This window comes from Lonchura striata, chromosome 2 (genome assembly GCF_050655825.1).
Source record: "Lonchura striata isolate lonStrDom1 chromosome 2, ASM5065582v1, whole genome shotgun sequence".
Lineage (NCBI taxonomy): Eukaryota > Metazoa > Chordata > Aves > Passeriformes > Estrildidae > Lonchura > Lonchura striata.
In genome coordinates this window covers 30,449,365-30,467,513 of record NC_140704.1, presented here as the reverse complement: position 1 = coordinate 30,467,513, position 18,149 = coordinate 30,449,365, and the positions used below count along the sequence as shown (strand labels likewise).

The window sequence follows — 18,149 nt, the reverse complement described above, 5'->3', positions numbered from 1 at the left end:
TTTATATTCAATTTGCAACTGCTTGTTCTAGTAACAGAAATAAACATTACTTGTATAAATAAATCCCTTTGTTTTTTCTAATGCCAAAAGTAATATTTGGTGCTAGTTGGCCACATCAAAACCTTGTAAGCTTTGAGTGAGCAAATGAAACATATTTTCATTTCGTTTTAATGTTATAAATTTACTTTGAAGCTAGTTGAAGCTAGTTATATTTTTGTGAAATAGCTAAGAAAATTTTGATTATATCCTCTGAGAAAATAAGCATTACTTTTCATGATGTTCAATTTTTCCATCCTTCAAAAACAATTTGCTAATATTTCTAGAGAACTGATTTCAGGCTTACAGAATTTTCTTTGCAAGGTTCTGTACCTGATAGTAAAATGTTAGATTGCAGCAATATATTACTGCTAAGAACAGTAAATATATTGAAATAACCATAAAATAGCATGGAAGTTTGACTTGAAACTACATTTAGCACTGCAATTAAGTAGCATTATTACAAACCATTGTATAGATTCAAATTTTTTTAACCTCCACTAAAACCTGTGCTTACAATTCCTAATTTCTTCATAGAAGTTACCCACTCCCACACTGTTGTATAGAACTGCCACATATCATATCAGTCTTATTACTTTGTTGTTGGAAAGCAGGTAAATTTTCACCTGCTGTACATTTTGAAAGTAGCAAAATTTTCGGGTATTTTACTGAGATAGAGGAATACTACATTCTTCTCCTACAACATTCCAGCTCAGTTTCATTACTGGAATCTCATAAAAACGTTATCAGTAGAAATTCTCATATAATCTAAACATTTATAATAAAAAAATCTCCTTATATACTTTTTGCCACATCTGAAATCTGTTATCTGGAATAAATGCAATGCATGTGGCCCATATTTAGCTAAGTTCCACATTGGCACTTATTTATTTGAGATCAAGAATGAACATTGCTTTCAACTTGTGCCCAATGCATAGAGAGGTTCCAACTCTGGTTCCTACTCTGAATTGCTTGTGTACCATAATGCTAACAATATAAAGAGAACAATCAGAAAGGTTTTCTGGAAGCAAATGTATGCAGGAAGGCTTGAGACTGGTCACTTACACTGATTTGAGGTTGTATTGCTGGAAGGCCCAAGGTAATGTTGGGCAGAGAAGGGGATGTGTACAGACTCAACAAGTTCACCGATTCATCCTGTATTAAAAGGCGTTGCTGGGAAACCAGGTGCTGAAATAAAGGGGAAAACCAACGAAAGTTAATCTCCAAGCTTTTTACCTTGGTTATTTTATGCTTTTATCCCAATACACAGAAAGTCAATTATGTGCCAGTCATTGGTTTGCAACGCAACGGAGTTCCAGAAATGGAAAATTACCGTCCCTGTGAAAACACTGTTGACAGTTCTTTTCTTAAGAAAACAGCTGATAAGTGCCTGGGATTATTCCTTGGTTAATAAATCAAATTTCCATGGAAAGCTGAAATCTTGATTCCTAGATCAGTTTATCAACTTCTCCTCAATTCAACATCAGTTCTTCTCATCAACTGGACAGTCACTCCAACAAACTCAGTGGGAATTTATCCAGTGAATTCAGGATTATATCCAGCTGAATCTTGAATATGGATGTATTAAACCTTCACCACAGTTGTTATGACTTTAGATGTAAGTACAAAATGTGGTTTTGTTAGCCAGATTATGATATGGATATGTTTCAGGCACATTATTTACTTCCACTAACATGAAGATTCTGTGTAGAAAGTAAGGCATCTGCCATTTAAAATAGACTATCTCTGTCTGCACATATACAAAACCAGCATCCTGTCATTCTTTGGTAATGAGATACCCCTCACAGCTTTCCTAATGTGTTCAAGTTAAAATATTTAACAGTTATTTTGAAGACTTGTGATATAGTTTTCAAGGACTTGGAACTGCTGATATATTTTAAATTACTTTAAAATAAAACCAGACATTCTACAAAGATCACCCTTTTTATTTCCATAGATTAATTGGGAAGAAACATAAAAAGATTACCACATCAGGAATCTTTTTGAAGCCTTTGCTTTTCTGCTTAAACAGTGATATTTTTCAACATGTGGTCTAGTATAGTTGCTTGAATTATATTTTCTGTTTAACTCTTGCTTCCCTCCCAGAACTTTGACTCAATGAGAGCTACAAAGGTCTTATTAGACTTAGGAACTCTGGCATGATATGGTCCCCAAGGGAACAACATCCTTGAAAAAGAATACCCTGTGTAACAGTATGACACAGTGACTGCTTTCTTCCCAAACAAAAAGCATATGGGACTCCAATAATAGACCACCTCCAAGAGGGATACTGCACACTCGGGCTTTGACTAAAGTAAATATAATAACTTGTCAAGCATGTTGTGGGGAGCTGTGGATTTTCCCCCGGACAAACCTGGAATATCAATTAACTCTGTAAAATAATTCGTACTAATACAATGCAACTTCAGACCATCAATGAAAAGTGGTTAAGCACAAAAACACAGGATGTTATTCCAAAACATAACCTTCCTCAAACAGTTTGTTTGGAGATACGACCTATCACGGAGACAATAACAGTAGAAGTCTATCTCTGTAATTTTCTTTTGGTACCTAGGGAATGTCAACAGATAGCGTAGAAAACAAAGAAGCTCCACTTGTATGTTACATTAATTCCTGGCTAACAGTGTCTTGCCTTGATAACATCCACCTTTGACCATGAATAAATCCAAGTATGGTTTTAGTATCAAGACTGTGGAGATATTATGGAGGGACTCTACAAATATTTAAGTGCAAAAGGACACTCTAATGTGCCTCCTAGGATATAATCAAATTTGTAGCAACTACAGCACCAATACAAAGCGACTTGAAAGATTTATGTTTAATATTTAGATTTTGGTATGCTACTTTTATCTTCTAAGATCTGAATTAATAAAAATAACAGTGACAGGGTGTATAGCAGTAAAACACACTACCACACTAAGTTAGAGCATGATTGTTTCATCAGGCAGAAGCAGTGGTGCTATTTACCAAAACAGTTTAATGTAGAAAACATAGGTGTTTATTAGTAAAAGCATCTAACTTTAATTTCTAATACTGATAATAACCTATCATTTTCATTTGGGTAAGTGTTTGATCTTTTAAAATATTTTCAGGTAATATTATCCTAAGCATCAGTTTAACCTCATGTCCCAAAAAAATGTAGTAGCCCACCTGCATAAATTAGGGTCCTCTGTACATCACAGAATCCCAGAATGGGTAAGGTTTAAAGGGACCTCTGGATGTTATCTAATACATGATCAACAACACCTTGCAGTGGTGGCACACGCAGGAGTCGCCAAGAGAGTCATTTGGTAGCACAACAGCTAAGCCTGTCCTTGTCCTACATGCAGCCATGGGGGTTTGGACTGGTGCTTAAATTGCTCCAAAGAGCAATGTGCCCTACTTGCTCCTCCATGTACCCACTCCTTGGGTCCATAGATCCTGCTTACTGATACTTAAAATAGCCCATCAACAGAGTTATCCTCTTTCTTAAAATAGAGTACAAGAACTTAGTGTAACAGTGCATGATGATCACCATGTAATCATGAGCAACCATGCTCTGGTCGTGCTGAGGGACCTGCTGAGAGGCAGGAATGCCTACACATGCGTGTTTATATGCACATGTATAGATTAAGAGAAGACAAAATGGTTTAGCTTTAATACTTGTCAGTTGTGGAGCTAATTGTCACAGCTTTCAATATTCACAATTACTTAACACTTGCCTTTCTTGAAGCTTTTGGGATGATCTTTGAAAAAACTGATTTAGACTCACTTCACATATACTTGACACAAACCTCATCAGCTGGTCAGAAAACTACACATTTCTCCACTGGCTTCTTACAAATATCACCTCAAGCAGCTGAGTATTAAAACCATGGGGCTTTGGAGTTGTACAAAACAAATATGTGTTTATCTGTCACATATGTAATTTATGTCTCCTGTATAATCAAGTGTTATTCCAGGAAATACTGCTTTCCAAATCACAAATAGAAGAAAGAAATTGATCTGAAGCCCAGTTACAACAACTAGAAACTTTCCATTGCCTTCAATGGCTATTGACCGGGCCGCGAATGCCTAAAATTAATCATTTCACATGACTAAAGCAGGTTGTCCCTCTGAACTCAAGGGACATGCTGTGCAGGGGCTCAATTCTGCTTGCCTTTCTCAGGCAAGTAAGATTTAGCCCCAGCACAGCAGGTGACCTGAAAGAGTATGGCATGCTACAGGAGACAAATAGCTACTGCGGTGAACCTTGATGATACTGGAGAGAACTGTGCCTAATAAAAACAGGATTTTATTTATAAGGTGCAATTAAAATCCTGAGTTCAACTTTCAAGTTTCATATAATGAGACTAGTGTTTTAACAAATGGTAGTGAAAGTACCATTAAGGGAACTGTGATAGTCAAAGATTATCTGCAAAGCTGCAGCATGTGCAGTGCACCTTTGCTCATTCAAAAAATTGTAATCATCTCCCCACTAGACTGTCTGCTCCAGAGAGCAAACCAATTAAAAGTCTCAATATTCCAATGGATGTGGTAAAAATAGTTTAAAAATCTGTTTCATTACTGATAATGCTCTAATTCTGTCCATGCACTGGAATGTAATCATTTACAGTACTGACTCATGCTTTACTGGTAAATGACTCTGTCACAGCAACCTGTTTTTCCCCAGCAAAAAGTGTTTTATTTGCTGCCATGAAAACCGCGGCTATCCACCCACTCAGATATGAGCACAACACTTACTGCAAATGTCACAACAATGATTATGAAACAACAGCCATGTGAGTCATATGGGATTACAGAAAAACAAGTGATATTTTGGGTGATTTTGGGACACTCAGTCTATTATTAGAAACTTCTGTACTTTGTGAATCAGATTAAAAATTGATTACCTGTATAGCCTTTGAGAGCTGGTTAACACTAAACTAGGAAAGAGATCTGTAGGAGTTTGGCTGCTGTTAAACTACCAAAGAAAATCCCACTGAAATAAGAATCACTGAAGCTGAGATTTATGGAAAATGTTTGAACCCAGAGGACCACAGTACTGAGAGTCAAGTAACAAGAGAGGTAAAGAAATCCCCAACTGGATCCAGAAGTGGAAGTCTGTAGTCTCAGCTTCTTAGCACATTTCACCAAGTGAGGTGACTGACACCAGACTGCAGAGTTCAACTTCTAAAGGAACGTTTTAGGCTCCTTTGAGCATCTTTGAATGTAGGTTGGGGTTATAATTTTTGATGTCTGGCACAGAAGTGGCAAATAATATGCAATGTAATGTTCTACTAGCAAACAGAATATAATTGCTGGTTCTTGTTATGACCTTTCCAAATCTCCCCAGAGACCAACCTACATGTATTTCTGATGCTGCAAGTGTCCAGGAACTGTAACATGCAAAGTCATGAGCACCACACGTCATTCTGAGGCATTACTGCCCTTCCATTTTGTAGAATCCTCAAGTTAATAAAAGATCCAATTGGATAAGATTTCCTGTTTCATACAGCACATAATAACATCCACATATTACCAACTCCTATCTAAAACATTCCCAATAGTAAAACACACAACTTAATTCCACTGAACTAGGATCTGATCTAATCCTAATGATGGATCTTACTCTGCATCATTAAAATTTCTTTGCAATCACATATGGGGGGCTATGAGACAAGACCACATGTTAGCCATCAATACAATTTTTTTTTCTTTTTGGTTACGGGCCAGAGAGAGGCTACTAATCAGTGTGCAGAGGTCACCCACCTGCCCCCTGGATCATAGTTCACACACACAATTAATTCATTATGGGGAAAAGTCACTGCTGGAGGTTGAACTGCCCATTCCAGGGTTTTTTTTAGGTGAATGTCCTGCCACTGACCTGGAGAAACAGCTCCATTAACTAAAACTCTGTTAAATCACATTTTCTTACGCAATTTTTCTAACACAAACAGCATAAAACAATAATTAATAGAAAACCTTGCCACCAAAAGCAGGAACTGCGGTAAGTATAGGCTGGATATAGTATATTGTGGAATTTGAGTCTCTCAGTCAAATTAGTTTACTGTCCCTTTACAATATTGCCATGGAAAGCATGACTTGGGCATGTCATCTGTGCTAAATGAGGTTTATCACAACTGATTTACCATCTGCATTCCTGTTGTTATAGGCACGTACGTATGAAACAGAATAAGGAGTAGTTAAGATTCCTTCCGTTTACAATCTCACTTTACAAAACAAGTATTCAAGAATTCTGGCATGACATTTACGGTGGTTACTGCCCTGATAAGGAAACTGAGATACAGTAAAATAAAAGGGAGATGTGACAAGGATTTAGTCACCTAACTCCAATACTGTGATTAAAGAAATGTACTTCAGCATTCATCTGAACCTGGGACTACCATAGGTCTTATGTGTTGGGATAACCAGTGTCTAGACGGCTGTTTTGTATGCAGGAGTTCTTTATCAGCATTCAGCACTGAGCACCTCTTTCAGGTCATCCCAAAAGGTAATATTCTGTAACCATGTTCCTTTCACAGCTTCCTCCACTCTTCCCATAGCACTACTGCTGCTTTTCCCTGAACTTCTGTTACCATAGAGTCTACTGAACATGCATCTCATACATAAAAATATATCACATATATAACATACTGTGGTGTCAGCCTGTAGTGTCTTGGTATCCCAATTACTCTGCTTGTGAGTATGATCAAGTCAAATTTTCCATCCTCTTCAGTCTAGAAACCTGACTAATTATCTACACTATAATGAGTCTTACCTCAGCTTGAATATTAGACGGCAAAACTGAAGTTTCATTTTCTGTTGTACTGCTGGTCGGACCATTGCTTGGGGAACTGGGACCTGATCCAGGGGAGCTGCTACTGACTGAGGATTCTGAAAAACAGATTAAACATACATGAATTCCACTCTGGAAAGGTACACTTAATCTTGATTAATTATACAATCTTTATAGCATAGGGCTTTTTTTGCTGTTGAAAAATATCTATTGGTTACACTCTTTACTTCCATTAAAGTCTCTTGATTCATCTTCCATTTCTTTGGTTTTCTTTTTACAGCTAAGAAGGGAAGATACTCTTGATCTTTCCCCTTCTGAGCTATGTCATATAAGAAGAATTTAGTATTTATTTTTTCCCACAAAGATGGTTATGATACTCAGTATCAGGCAAAGACACTGACACAGAGCTTGTAATGAGTAAAAAAAAGAAACTCATTCCTTTTCAGTTGTAAAGAGTCCTGGCTCTGTGAGAGATAAGGCATACTGTCATCCTTTCTGTCAAGGAAGGGTATGAGCCCATTGTGGAACAATCATTTCATACACAAGTACTAATGGCAAAATACACACCTTCACTACATCTTTGGCACAAATATCAAGGAGTGTCTTTACAGTATGTAAAGACACTGAAATATGATTTGAAAGGCTACATGCTATCTTGATTTAAAATGTCCCAAGTTCTGTCTAAGACAAACGGGGAAGAGGATGACCTCGTTGTATGATGTTGTATTTTCTAAAACTACACTGATATAAATTATATGTAGGTAGTGGAAAGTTAAAAAGGTTAAAGATGGAAGAATAATCTATTAGTGGAGGTAACTGTCTTTCAAGGGATAGCTTTCAAATTAAAGCATATTAAATTTGAAAGCAGTCAAGTAGTTGAAGTAATTAATGTCTAAATGTGCCAGCAAATATTCTATAGCCACTTCTTTGCTTATTTACTCTTTATGCCTTAGTTCTTATGCAAAAATATGTTTTCACTTTGACTGACATCACAGGAGGCTTCCTAGCTGTTACTTGGATCTCTTACTCTTTTATTTACTGAAGTGACTCCATACCCAACTATACTAATTGGCCATGTAGAAGTTCTTCCATTGTATTTTCAATCTGTATCAGAGAAGTGGAGACACACAATATTTTTCTCTCATTTTTTGAAAATTAAAATAGTAGTTTTTGTACAAATAGATATTTAAATAAAGAGTTATTTTCAATTAAGAGAATAAAAAGCAAGGGGAAAAAAATTCAGGCAACAATGTTTAACCAGGGTTATGAAAGGTCTAAAATGTCATATAGTCAATAATTATAACAGCAATCTGACAGGCTTCAAGTTGTCAGAGCTAGAAAGAGAAGACATCTATTTTAATGTTTCTGCTCTTTCAATAGCATCAGGAAAAGCCCTCCAGTAATAAATATTTCACTTTATACTTTATTTTTAAGAGTGAAAATGGTAAAGAAATCAGCTAAAATTAAGGAAGTGGATATCAAGAATCTCATAGAGGCTTCAGCAAATGGAATTAATAAATTAGATGTAGAAAAATTAAAATCTGGAAATAATTTATCAGGAATATACTTAGTAACTTTCATGCTTATATTCACATCTCTGTTCCAGTTTCACACATGACATACTGTGTAAAGTTGTCACAAGAATTGCACGTACAGGGACACCAATATGTTTATTCAAGTTGTATTATAATTCCATCTTGGCGTGACATAATTCTGATATATGAAGTGAATTCAGATATATGTCTTATAGACTAGTAACAGTTTATTGCATAAAGAAATGGCCTGATCAGTTGAAAAAGCCACGAATCTACTAAATATCAATGCAAAGTCAAAGCAAGAATTGTCAGAGTGAGGCCAACTACTGCAAATGCTTATTTTGTTTAGCAAACAGTTTCAATTCTGAAGTACCACCACTTTTCAGTGAGCTGTGGCAACTGATACAGAATTTCCCCATCCTTACTCACCTGTCACCTCGAAAAGACGCTTCTTGAATGAACTGACATTTCCATCCTTCCTCCTAAGTAAAGGACTGCTTCTCCTTTCTGTCACCTTTTGTTTTAATCTTGAACGTACCTTCAAATTGGGCTCTGAAGCTGGAAATGAAGAGAAGAAAATATGTGACTATAAGCCCAATTCCTGGCTTGTGTCAGACACCACTGACCCTGTAGGACCTCATCTGGTCCAAGGGGGGCTTGGGGGCAGAGATTTTACTGCTCAACCTTCTCAGTCATTCTGTTGCTCCTCATACAACTTCATTTTAGATTGGAAGTTAGGAAAGAGTTGAAGAGAGCTGATGTGTTTGGGATCCCAGCATTTTTCTCATTCCACTGCAACTTTGAAGTTACCCATTAATTATTGTTACTACCATATGTATTAATAATAAATTAATGCATATTTAATTTACATTATTTTTATCTCTCTTGTAGGTGAAAACTTGGAAAACACATCTTGGAATTTGGAACGTTATAACTGTATTAAGGTTAATTGCAGAAACAGAGATTAGCCTCCACTGGCGCCTTTTGATTTCTCTGAGAAATATAAATTACGACAAGCCTTGCTGGCAGAACATTTCTTGGTCAGTGATTTTAGGCCCAGAACTTTAGTGTTTTCTGAGTAACATTCCAAACAACTAGATTTATGACAGTGTCCTAAGAACATTTACAGAGAAAAATATATGCTCTGAAAATGAAGAAGTAGGGTTGATTCCCAGAAAACCTAGGATTATATTTAATGCACCTTGGGCAAGGTCCACCTTTGTTTTCTTAATGGACACAGTCTTTTCATATGAAGGCCAACTCTGCTGTGCTTTTTATTTTATAGTTTTTTTAGCATGATAAAGTGTTTCATGTAGCCATTGATTTGTTCTTCAAATAAACTCTCTATTAAACAGACTGCTAAGAGCTAGTGAAAGACAATTATGGAATAGAATTTTTTTATATTTCCCTTTCTGGAACTGAGGATTGGCTTAGCAATATCTCAAAATAGAGAGAGCTAAAAACTGTTCTCTCTCCTATGCACAGACTTAAATCCAGCCTCAAAGAAAGAGCAAGAGTTAGCAAAAAACCAAAATACAATATATCTTCACTCAATTCGGAATTACACCATTTGTCACTTTGGGGCAGGAACTCAATCCTACACTTCTATTACTAGTCCCTTCCCTCATGTCACATTGCACACCTTTTTTCCTTCTGTCCCACCTTCTCCCTCAGGGATGGGGAGGCTAGAAATGGTCATGGGAAGGCAAGGGGGGCTGCACCTCACTGCAGAGCTGCTGCGAGCAGCAGTACTTGCTGTCACACGCTGACCTTTGTCATGCACTGACTGCATTGCACGTGGCAAGGGCTGCCCTCTGAAAACCCTGTGCCTTAAATACATTTCAGACCAAGACTCATAGGCTAGAACAACATTGGAAATTTTTAATAATAAACCTATTAACTAGAAATTTATTTTTATCAACTACTACCGCTGTTAAGGTGAATGGTTCTTACAATGTAGGACAGATGGCTTGTTTACTATCTCAGATACCATTTGCAATGAAAGTGAAAATATAAAATATGATAACGGGCTATGATTTCAGTATATGCTATCACCACAGAACTCACCAGGTGTGATGACATTTAAAAGAAAAGGTACTCACTCCTTTTGCATTTACATTTATTTCCATTTCTACTAGTCTGTACTTTTAAAATTCAGGAGAATATGTCTGTACATATAATGTCTGTGCATCCATGACAGATGAATGTGAATACAAATCCTCTGCAACACTCACTGGAGAAATTCTCCACTTCTATGTAAATGTTTCATGCACAGTCACAGCAATTCCCTTTCTATTTTTACCAAATTCCCATCACATTCTGCATCTCAATCCATCACATAAGCACAGAAAACAAATTTTAAAGTCAATGTATGTATTTATGAGTCATCCAAGGAGATGCATGAAAAATGGCAATAATTTTAAAATGGAAATAATAAATTTTAATATTAAATGGCATGGAAGATAGTGGTTTTATAATTATTTTATAATCATATAATAAATATTTTATAGTGGTTTTCTAACTATTTTATAATTATAAAATAAACCCACAATACAAATCAAAGCTAATGTTTGAAGAGTGTTTGCTTCAAATTCTGGCTTTCCTGAGTTTTCTCCCCGAGGCAGTGCCAGCTCCTTACATGGCACTTACTAGAACTCAACAGCTAGCAAAATGAATTCTGGTTTCAGTGGAAAAAAAAAAAAAAAAATCTAAGCAATTTGAGGATATCTGGTCCAATGAAAAAAATATAGAACTGAACACTGGTGTTTTGACTCCCAGCAGTGGCTGAGACATTGGCTTAGTGTGTGACTGTAAAGAACACTGAACCATCCTGCTCCACCAAGGCTGGGGCAGAATTATTGTTCACTGCAAAAGGTATGGATCACAACAGCAGCCCTATGTGCTTCAGTGCACTCCTGCATAAGGGCAGTAATAAGACATCTATAATTATCAACTCTCTTCTGACAGTTAGAAAGGCAAAATTAAGTATTTTAAGCTTCAAATATGAAGCTGTGGATTGCAATTATAAACATATACATGTATGCACACACTGACTGCCTCAAAGCACATACATAAATAAGATCATTTAGAAACTGTTTTATTCCTTTAAACTCTGAAATGTGAATGTTAGCAATGTGAAAAAAGTGAAAATAAAATTTTCAAACCTTTTTTTTAAATTAGATTGTTCCCCTAGTATTTGCAAGAAATTTGGGAAGTCTTAGTAGCAAATGGCCCAGAATTATTATAATTAATTTGCCTTATGTTTCAAATGAGTATTTGGCTCAGTACTTTAACTACAGGCTCTTAGAAGTGGTTTTACAGAGGGGTAATGTTCAAAATAACTGTTTTGCATTAGCCACCCAGTAAGTATTTTTACTGCACATTATTTGCTCCTTTGCTTAGCTTAATTAATTCATTGCCACGGCTGACTATGTTCATCACACAAAGGCATTCTCCATGGGGAAATTTGTCACATGGGGAATCAATGCCAAGAAACCTTTGAGGCAAAATATTTACTCCCCAACTTGTTGCAGAGTAGCTTTCTCAAAGTAATACAAGACCCTAAGAAGTAACATTTTTGCTACAGTAATGCCACAAAACTATTGAAAATTCCATCAGGGAATCTATATGGTGATTCAGCCACGAACCAAGACACTGATTCAAGAAGAAAATTAATGCACATGGCTAACTTGCTATATGCTAAACATCCCACTGGGGTCCAGAACTCAAAACTAGATTCATTCTGCCCCATATAGCAGATATCCTGCATCTCACCTTCCTGAGGAAAAGAGGCCGCTCTAAGTGCTGGATGTGTGGAATGAGTTTGATGACTCCAACTATAGTGGACTGAATCATCTGACCAAGGAGCTCAAATGCCACAAGAGAAAAGCAGGAGCACATGGCCAGGAATGTGCCATGAGGATGAGGAACACAGCATAGTGAATTTTCACGGCAGCAGTGTGGTTGGTTGGGCTGTGAATCTAAAATCTTACTAAGATACAATATACAGCCAATATTGGTTTAGTTGGTCTCTGTTTAGCTAACCTCTTTGCTTCACAAATCTTTGTACTTCTATTATGTTTATGTCTTGGTTCGACAAGACAGGAGTCTGTGAAAGAGGGCAAAGCCTCCTGTGCAATGGAGAACGGCAAACCCCCCTCCCTCTGAATTACGAGGATCTTTAAATTAAAAGGCTCTCAGGCAAAGATATGGGAGTGGGAGTAACAATTCTTTACTAGGAGAAAACTAGACAACAATTTAAAAAGGCAAATGCAATCGGTACAAACAAAACCAGTGAAAGGAAAAAAAGTCCAGAACCTGCGGGGTGCCAGTATCAGTTCTACTGGGACAATTTGCTTCCCTTGCAGTGGCTGGTGAATTGTAGCTGCAGTGGTGATCTCTAGAAGGGTATAGTTTCCCTCTGAAGATCTGGTGGCAGTGGGGCCGGTCTTCCTCTGCGCCGGGGTTGCCTCTGAGCTCCGCTGCCGTCGCCTCTGCGCGCCGGCTGCTTCGCTGCGGGTGCCGCCGAAGAGAGAGCGAGAGAGAGCTGCTTCCCTCGGAGTCCCGCGAAGAAGAGGGAGAGAGCTGCTTCTCTCGGAGTCCCGCGAAGAAGAGGGAGAGAGCTGCTTCTCTCGGAGTCCCGCGAGGAAGAGGGAGAGAGCTGCTTCTCTCGGAGTCCCGCGAAGAAGAGGGAGAGAGCTGCTTCTCCCCTCTGGGTGGGACCCCCTTCATTGAATCAGTCGAAGGTGTATACACAAACCATTGTCTCTGAGAGAGATAACAAAAAACCTGTCCAACCGGTTCGCCTTCGACAGATGGCAAATGGAATACAAGCTTATCTTACAACCCAGGACATTATCCACCCCTTATTCTATTTCCATCTGCACACCATGAAATCTTACACCCAGTTCTCTCTTAAGACCAAGTTTCCCTGTGGTACACAGCGGGTCTCCCCATCTTCCTGCATTACCCACCAAGTGTAACCAGGTCCTTGAGCAAAGACAATCCCACGAATGGGTTGGTCTTTGCCTGAGGTGGGATTAATCCAAACAGTTTTCCCTAAAATACCTTTCATATGTACTACAGGGACCTTATCTCCATCTACTGCGTGTAAGGGTTCTGACTGAGCAGGGCCAGCTCGATTGACAGACCCCCGGGTGTTGACCATCCAGGTTGCTTTTGCCAGGTTAATTTCCCAGTTTCTAAATGTTCCCCCACCAAGTGCCTTCAGGGTTGTCTTAAGGAGTCCGTTGCACCGTTCAACTTTGCCGGCAGCTGGAGCATGATAGGGAATATGATATATCCATTCGATACCATGTTCTCTGGCCCAGGTGTTGATAAGGCTGTTCTTGAAATGGGTGCCGTTGTCAGACTCAATTCTCTCAGGGGTGCCGTGTCTCCACAGGACTTGCTTTTCCAAGCCTAAGATGGTGTTCCGGGCAGTGGCATGAGGTACAGGGAAAGTCTCCAGCCATCCAGTGGTGGCTTCCACCATGGTCAGCACGTAGCGCTTGCCTTGGCGTGTCTGGGGCAGTGTGATATAGTCAATCTGCCAGGCCTCCCCATACTTGTACTTGGACCACCGCCCACCATACCATAGGGGCTTCACTCTCTTGGCCTGTTTGATGGCAGCACACGTCTCACAGTCATGGATAACCTGGGAAACACTGTCCATGGTTAGATCCACCCCTCGGTCTCGTGCCCACTTGTAGGTGGCATCTCTGCCCTGATGACCTGAGGCATCATGAGCCCATCGAGCCAGGAACAACTCCCCCTTATGGTGCCAATCTAAGTCTATCTTTGACACCTCTATTTTTGCTGCCTGATCTACCTGCTCGTTGTTTCGGTGCTCCTCATTAGCCCGACTTTTGGGGACATGGGCATCTACATGACGGACTTTCACCGTCAGCTTTTCCACCCGAGAGGCAATGTCTTTCCATATATCAGCAGCCCAGATTGGCTTTCCTCTACGTTGCCAGTTGGCCTTCCTCCACCTTCCCAGCCAGCCCCACAGAGCATTGGCTACCATCCATGAATCAGTATAAAGGTAGAGCTTTGGCCACTTCTCCCTTTCAGCAATGTCCAGAGCCAGCTGAACGGCCTTGAGTTCGGCGAGTTGGCTTGATCCACCTTCTCCTTCGGTAGCTTGTGCAACTTGGCGTGTGGGGCTCCATACGGCTGCTTTCCACTTCCGGTTCATCCCTACGATGCGACAGGAACCGTCAGTGAAAAGAGCGTAGCAGGTCTCTTCTGCTGGTAGTTGGTTGTATGGTGGAGCCTCTTCAGCCCTTGTCACTTGTACCTGCTCCTCATCATCAGTGAGACCAAAGTTTTCACCTTCTGGCCAGTTCGTAATTATCTCCAAAATCCCAGGGCGATTCAGGTTTCCAATACGGGCGCGTTGAGTGATGAGGGCAATCCATTTGCTCCATGTTGCGTCAGTGGCATGGTGGGTAGTAGGAACCTTTCCTTTAAACATCCACCCCAGCACCGGTAGTCGGGGTGCCAGGAGGAGTTGTGTTTCTGTGCCAATTACCTCCGAGGCGGCTTGAACTCCTTCAAAGGCAGCCAAGATTTCCTTCTCTGTGGGAGTGTAGTTGGCTTCAGACCCTCTGTAACTTCGGCTCCAGAATCCCAGTGGTCGGCCTCGAGTCTCCCCAGGCACTTTCTGCCAAAGGCTCCAGGACAACCCATGGTTCCCGGCTGCAGAGTAGAGCACATTCTTGACCTCTGGTCCCGTTCTGACTGGGCCAAGGGCTACAGCATGAGCGATCTCCTGCTTGATCTGGGTGAAGGCTTGTTGCTGCTCAGGGCCCCAGTGGAAATCATTCTTCTTTCGGGTAACCAGATAAAGAGGGCTCACAATCTGGCTATACTCAGGAATGTGCATTCTCCAGAAACCTATGGCACCCAGGAAAGCTTGTGTTTCCTTTTTGCTGGTTGGTGGGGACATAGCTGTGATCTTGTTGATGACCTCAGTGGGAATCTGGCGCCGTCCATCTTGCCATTTCACTCCCAGGAACTGGATCTCTCGGGCAGGTCCCTTGACTTTGCTCTTCTTGATGGCAAAGCCAGCTTCTAGTAGTATCTGGATGATCCTCTCACCTTTCTCAAACACTTCTGCCGCTGTGCTCCCCCACACAATGATGTCATCAATGTATTGCAGGTGTTCTGGAGCCTCACCCTTTTCCAGTGCAGCCTGGATCAGTCCATGGCAGATGGTGGGGCTGTGTTTCCACCCCTGGGGCAGTCGGTTCCAGGTGTACTGCACGCCCCTCCAGGTGAAAGCAAACTGAGGCCTGCATTCTGCTGCCAGAGGAATGGAGAAAAACGCATTAGCAATATCAATGGTGGCATACCACTTTGCTGCCTTGGTCTCCAGCTCGTACTGGAGTTCCAGCATGTCCGGCACAGCAGCGCTCAGCGGTGGAGTCACTTCATTTAAGCCACGATAGTCCACAGTCAATCTCCATTCTTTGTCAGATTTGCGCACAGGCCAGATGGGGCTGTTGAAGGGTGAGTGGGTTTTGCTGACCACCCCTTGGCTCTCCAGCTCCCGAATCATTTTGTGGATGGGGATCACGGCATCTCGATCCGTCCGATACTGCCGGCGGTGCACTGTCGAGGTCGCAATTGGCACGCGTTGTTCTTCCACCCTTAGGAGTCCTACTGCAGAGGGGTTTTCTGACAGTCCAGGCAAGGTGTTCAATTGCTTAATGTCTTCTGCCTCTACAGCGGCTATTCCAAAAGCCCACCTGAGTCCCTTTGGGTCTTTGTAATATCCGTTCCGGAGGAAGTCTATGCCTAGGATACACGGAGCATCTGGGCCAGTCACTATAGGGTGTTTCTTCCACTCCTTCCCAGTCAGGCTCACCTCAGCTTCCACCAGAGTCAATTGTTGTGATCCCCCTGTCACACCAGCAATGGAAACAGGCTCTGCCCCCACATGTCCCGATGGTATCAGAGTACACTGTGCACCAGTATCAACTAAAGCATCATATTTTTGTGGCTCTGATGTGCCAGGCCATCGGATCCACACTGTCCAGAAGATCCGGTTTTCCCGTGCCTCTCCCTGGCTAGAGACAGGGCCCCTCTAACACTGGTTATCATTCCTTCCCTGGGCATACATACTAGAGGTCCCTTCAAGGGGGTCTGACAGATCGTACCCACAAGCTTGGTCACGGGAGGTTGAGGCTACCTTCACTTTGGTGGAACTCCCCCGGTTAGAGTTTCCCTCCTTGAGTTGACGGACCCGTGCTGCCAGGACAGAAGTGGGTTTCCCATCCCACCTCCCCATGTCTTCCCCATGGTCACGCAGGAAGAACCACAGATTAGCCCTTGGGGTGTACCCTCTCTCTCTAGCTGGGGATTGTTGGGTGCTGATTCTGGGGCCTGTGACTCTCACGGGTGCTGTATTAACCTTCCTTATTTCCTCCCTCATCTCCTCTTTAAACTCCTTAATCACAGCTGAGATATGAGCCTGCATTGGGCCATTAATCATACTCTCATAATTTCTAAGTTTGTTGGCAACAGAACCTATTGTCTCCCGGTGGGTGTCAGCATTGATCGTTGCAATGAAGGTGGCGTATTGAGATGGCCCAAGATTTGCCAGACTCCACAGCATTTGTCCCGTACACCTGACCTTGTCAGGATCATTATTGTGTCGTCCATCCCTCCCAAAGAGTACCTCCAATACTGCCACTTCTCTCAGCTGTTGGATCCCTTCCTCGAGGGTCTTCCAGCGCATTCTATGATGGTGCTCTTGCATTCTCTCTCTGTGGATAAACCTCTCCCTGACACTCATTAAGAGCCGCTCCCAGAGAGAAAGGGACCCTGGTTCCCTTACAAAAACCTGATTTATACCTGAGTCCTGGGTCAAGGGTCCCAAGTTCCTTGCCTCACCACCGTCCAGCTGCACGCCTGTACCCATAAGATCCCAAACCCGGAGTAGCCAGGTAGCATAAGCCTCACGCCCTCGTCGCACAATGTCTTTATGCAGATTGCGAAGACTTTCGTACGTCAGGGACTCGGTGATGATAGCAATCTCTGGGTCCCCTGTGGGTTGTGAGGTTCCTCCATTCCTGTCCCTATCTGCAGGGTGCTCTGCTTTCACCTTAGACTTCCTTGTTTCTACCGGGGCCACTGCTGCTGACCGTGACTGCCTTTGTGGTTCAGCTGGAACCTGGACAGTTGTAACATCTGTGGGTTCCACAGCTGTACTATTAGACTGTCCCTCCTCAAGGCAAAGGGCCGGTTTCTCACCAGCTGGGGAAATGCACTCCTTCAGCATCTCTCGTATCTCCTTAACCAGAACCCTCACCCAATCTGGGCGGTTCATTTCTGAGGTGGGCTGTGGGGCAGGGTCAGGCTCTGGAGCAGCAGCATCTCGAGTCTGTGGTGTAGGTGTGAGGGTAGTTATCCAGGTTAATCTTCCCTTATCTCTGAATGCTAAATATAACAGGACTATCAGCAACACCACCCATTGTATGGTATCATTAGCACTTAGAAAGGATCTTAACCCTTTGAGAACTGGTGGAGCAGACCCAAAAAGATGGTTAAAAGGTTGAGAGAAAGTTTGCCCAGGTGCTATTTCCTCGCAGTAGGTACCGTTATTAAAGTAACCCCAAAAACATACAGTTAACGTGTGATAGCTATGAATCCATGTACCTGCCTTCCAGAGGAAATTAAAGATCCATGAATTCCTCACCCAATTAACCCAGAAGCCAAACTTGATAACAGACACCGTAGCCTTAGTTATAGGACCCATTTTTAGATAAGGGTCTGCAAATGGGAAAAGTATA

The 18,149-nt window shown here is 41.3% G+C and overlaps 1 protein-coding gene across 22 annotated transcripts in view; it reads right to left on the bottom strand.

The window, feature by feature from the left end:
- HDAC9 (histone deacetylase 9) overlaps nucleotides 1–18,149 on the bottom strand; it is a 472,095-nt gene that overhangs the window by 198,734 nt on the left and 255,212 nt on the right. For all 22 annotated transcript variants that reach the window (XR_014953235.1, XR_014953236.1, XM_077787618.2 and 19 more), the window contains 3 exons: nucleotides 8,779–8,907; nucleotides 6,797–6,912; nucleotides 1,102–1,224 (listed from right to left, as the gene is read on the bottom strand). Coding sequence is in view for 20 of the 22 variants with exons in the window: in XM_077787618.2 (XP_077643744.2) it covers nucleotides 1,102–1,224; nucleotides 6,797–6,912; nucleotides 8,779–8,907 (368 nt within the window). In the remaining 2 variants the exon portion in view is untranslated. The remainder of the gene's footprint in view (nucleotides 1–1,101; nucleotides 1,225–6,796; nucleotides 6,913–8,778; nucleotides 8,908–18,149) is intronic.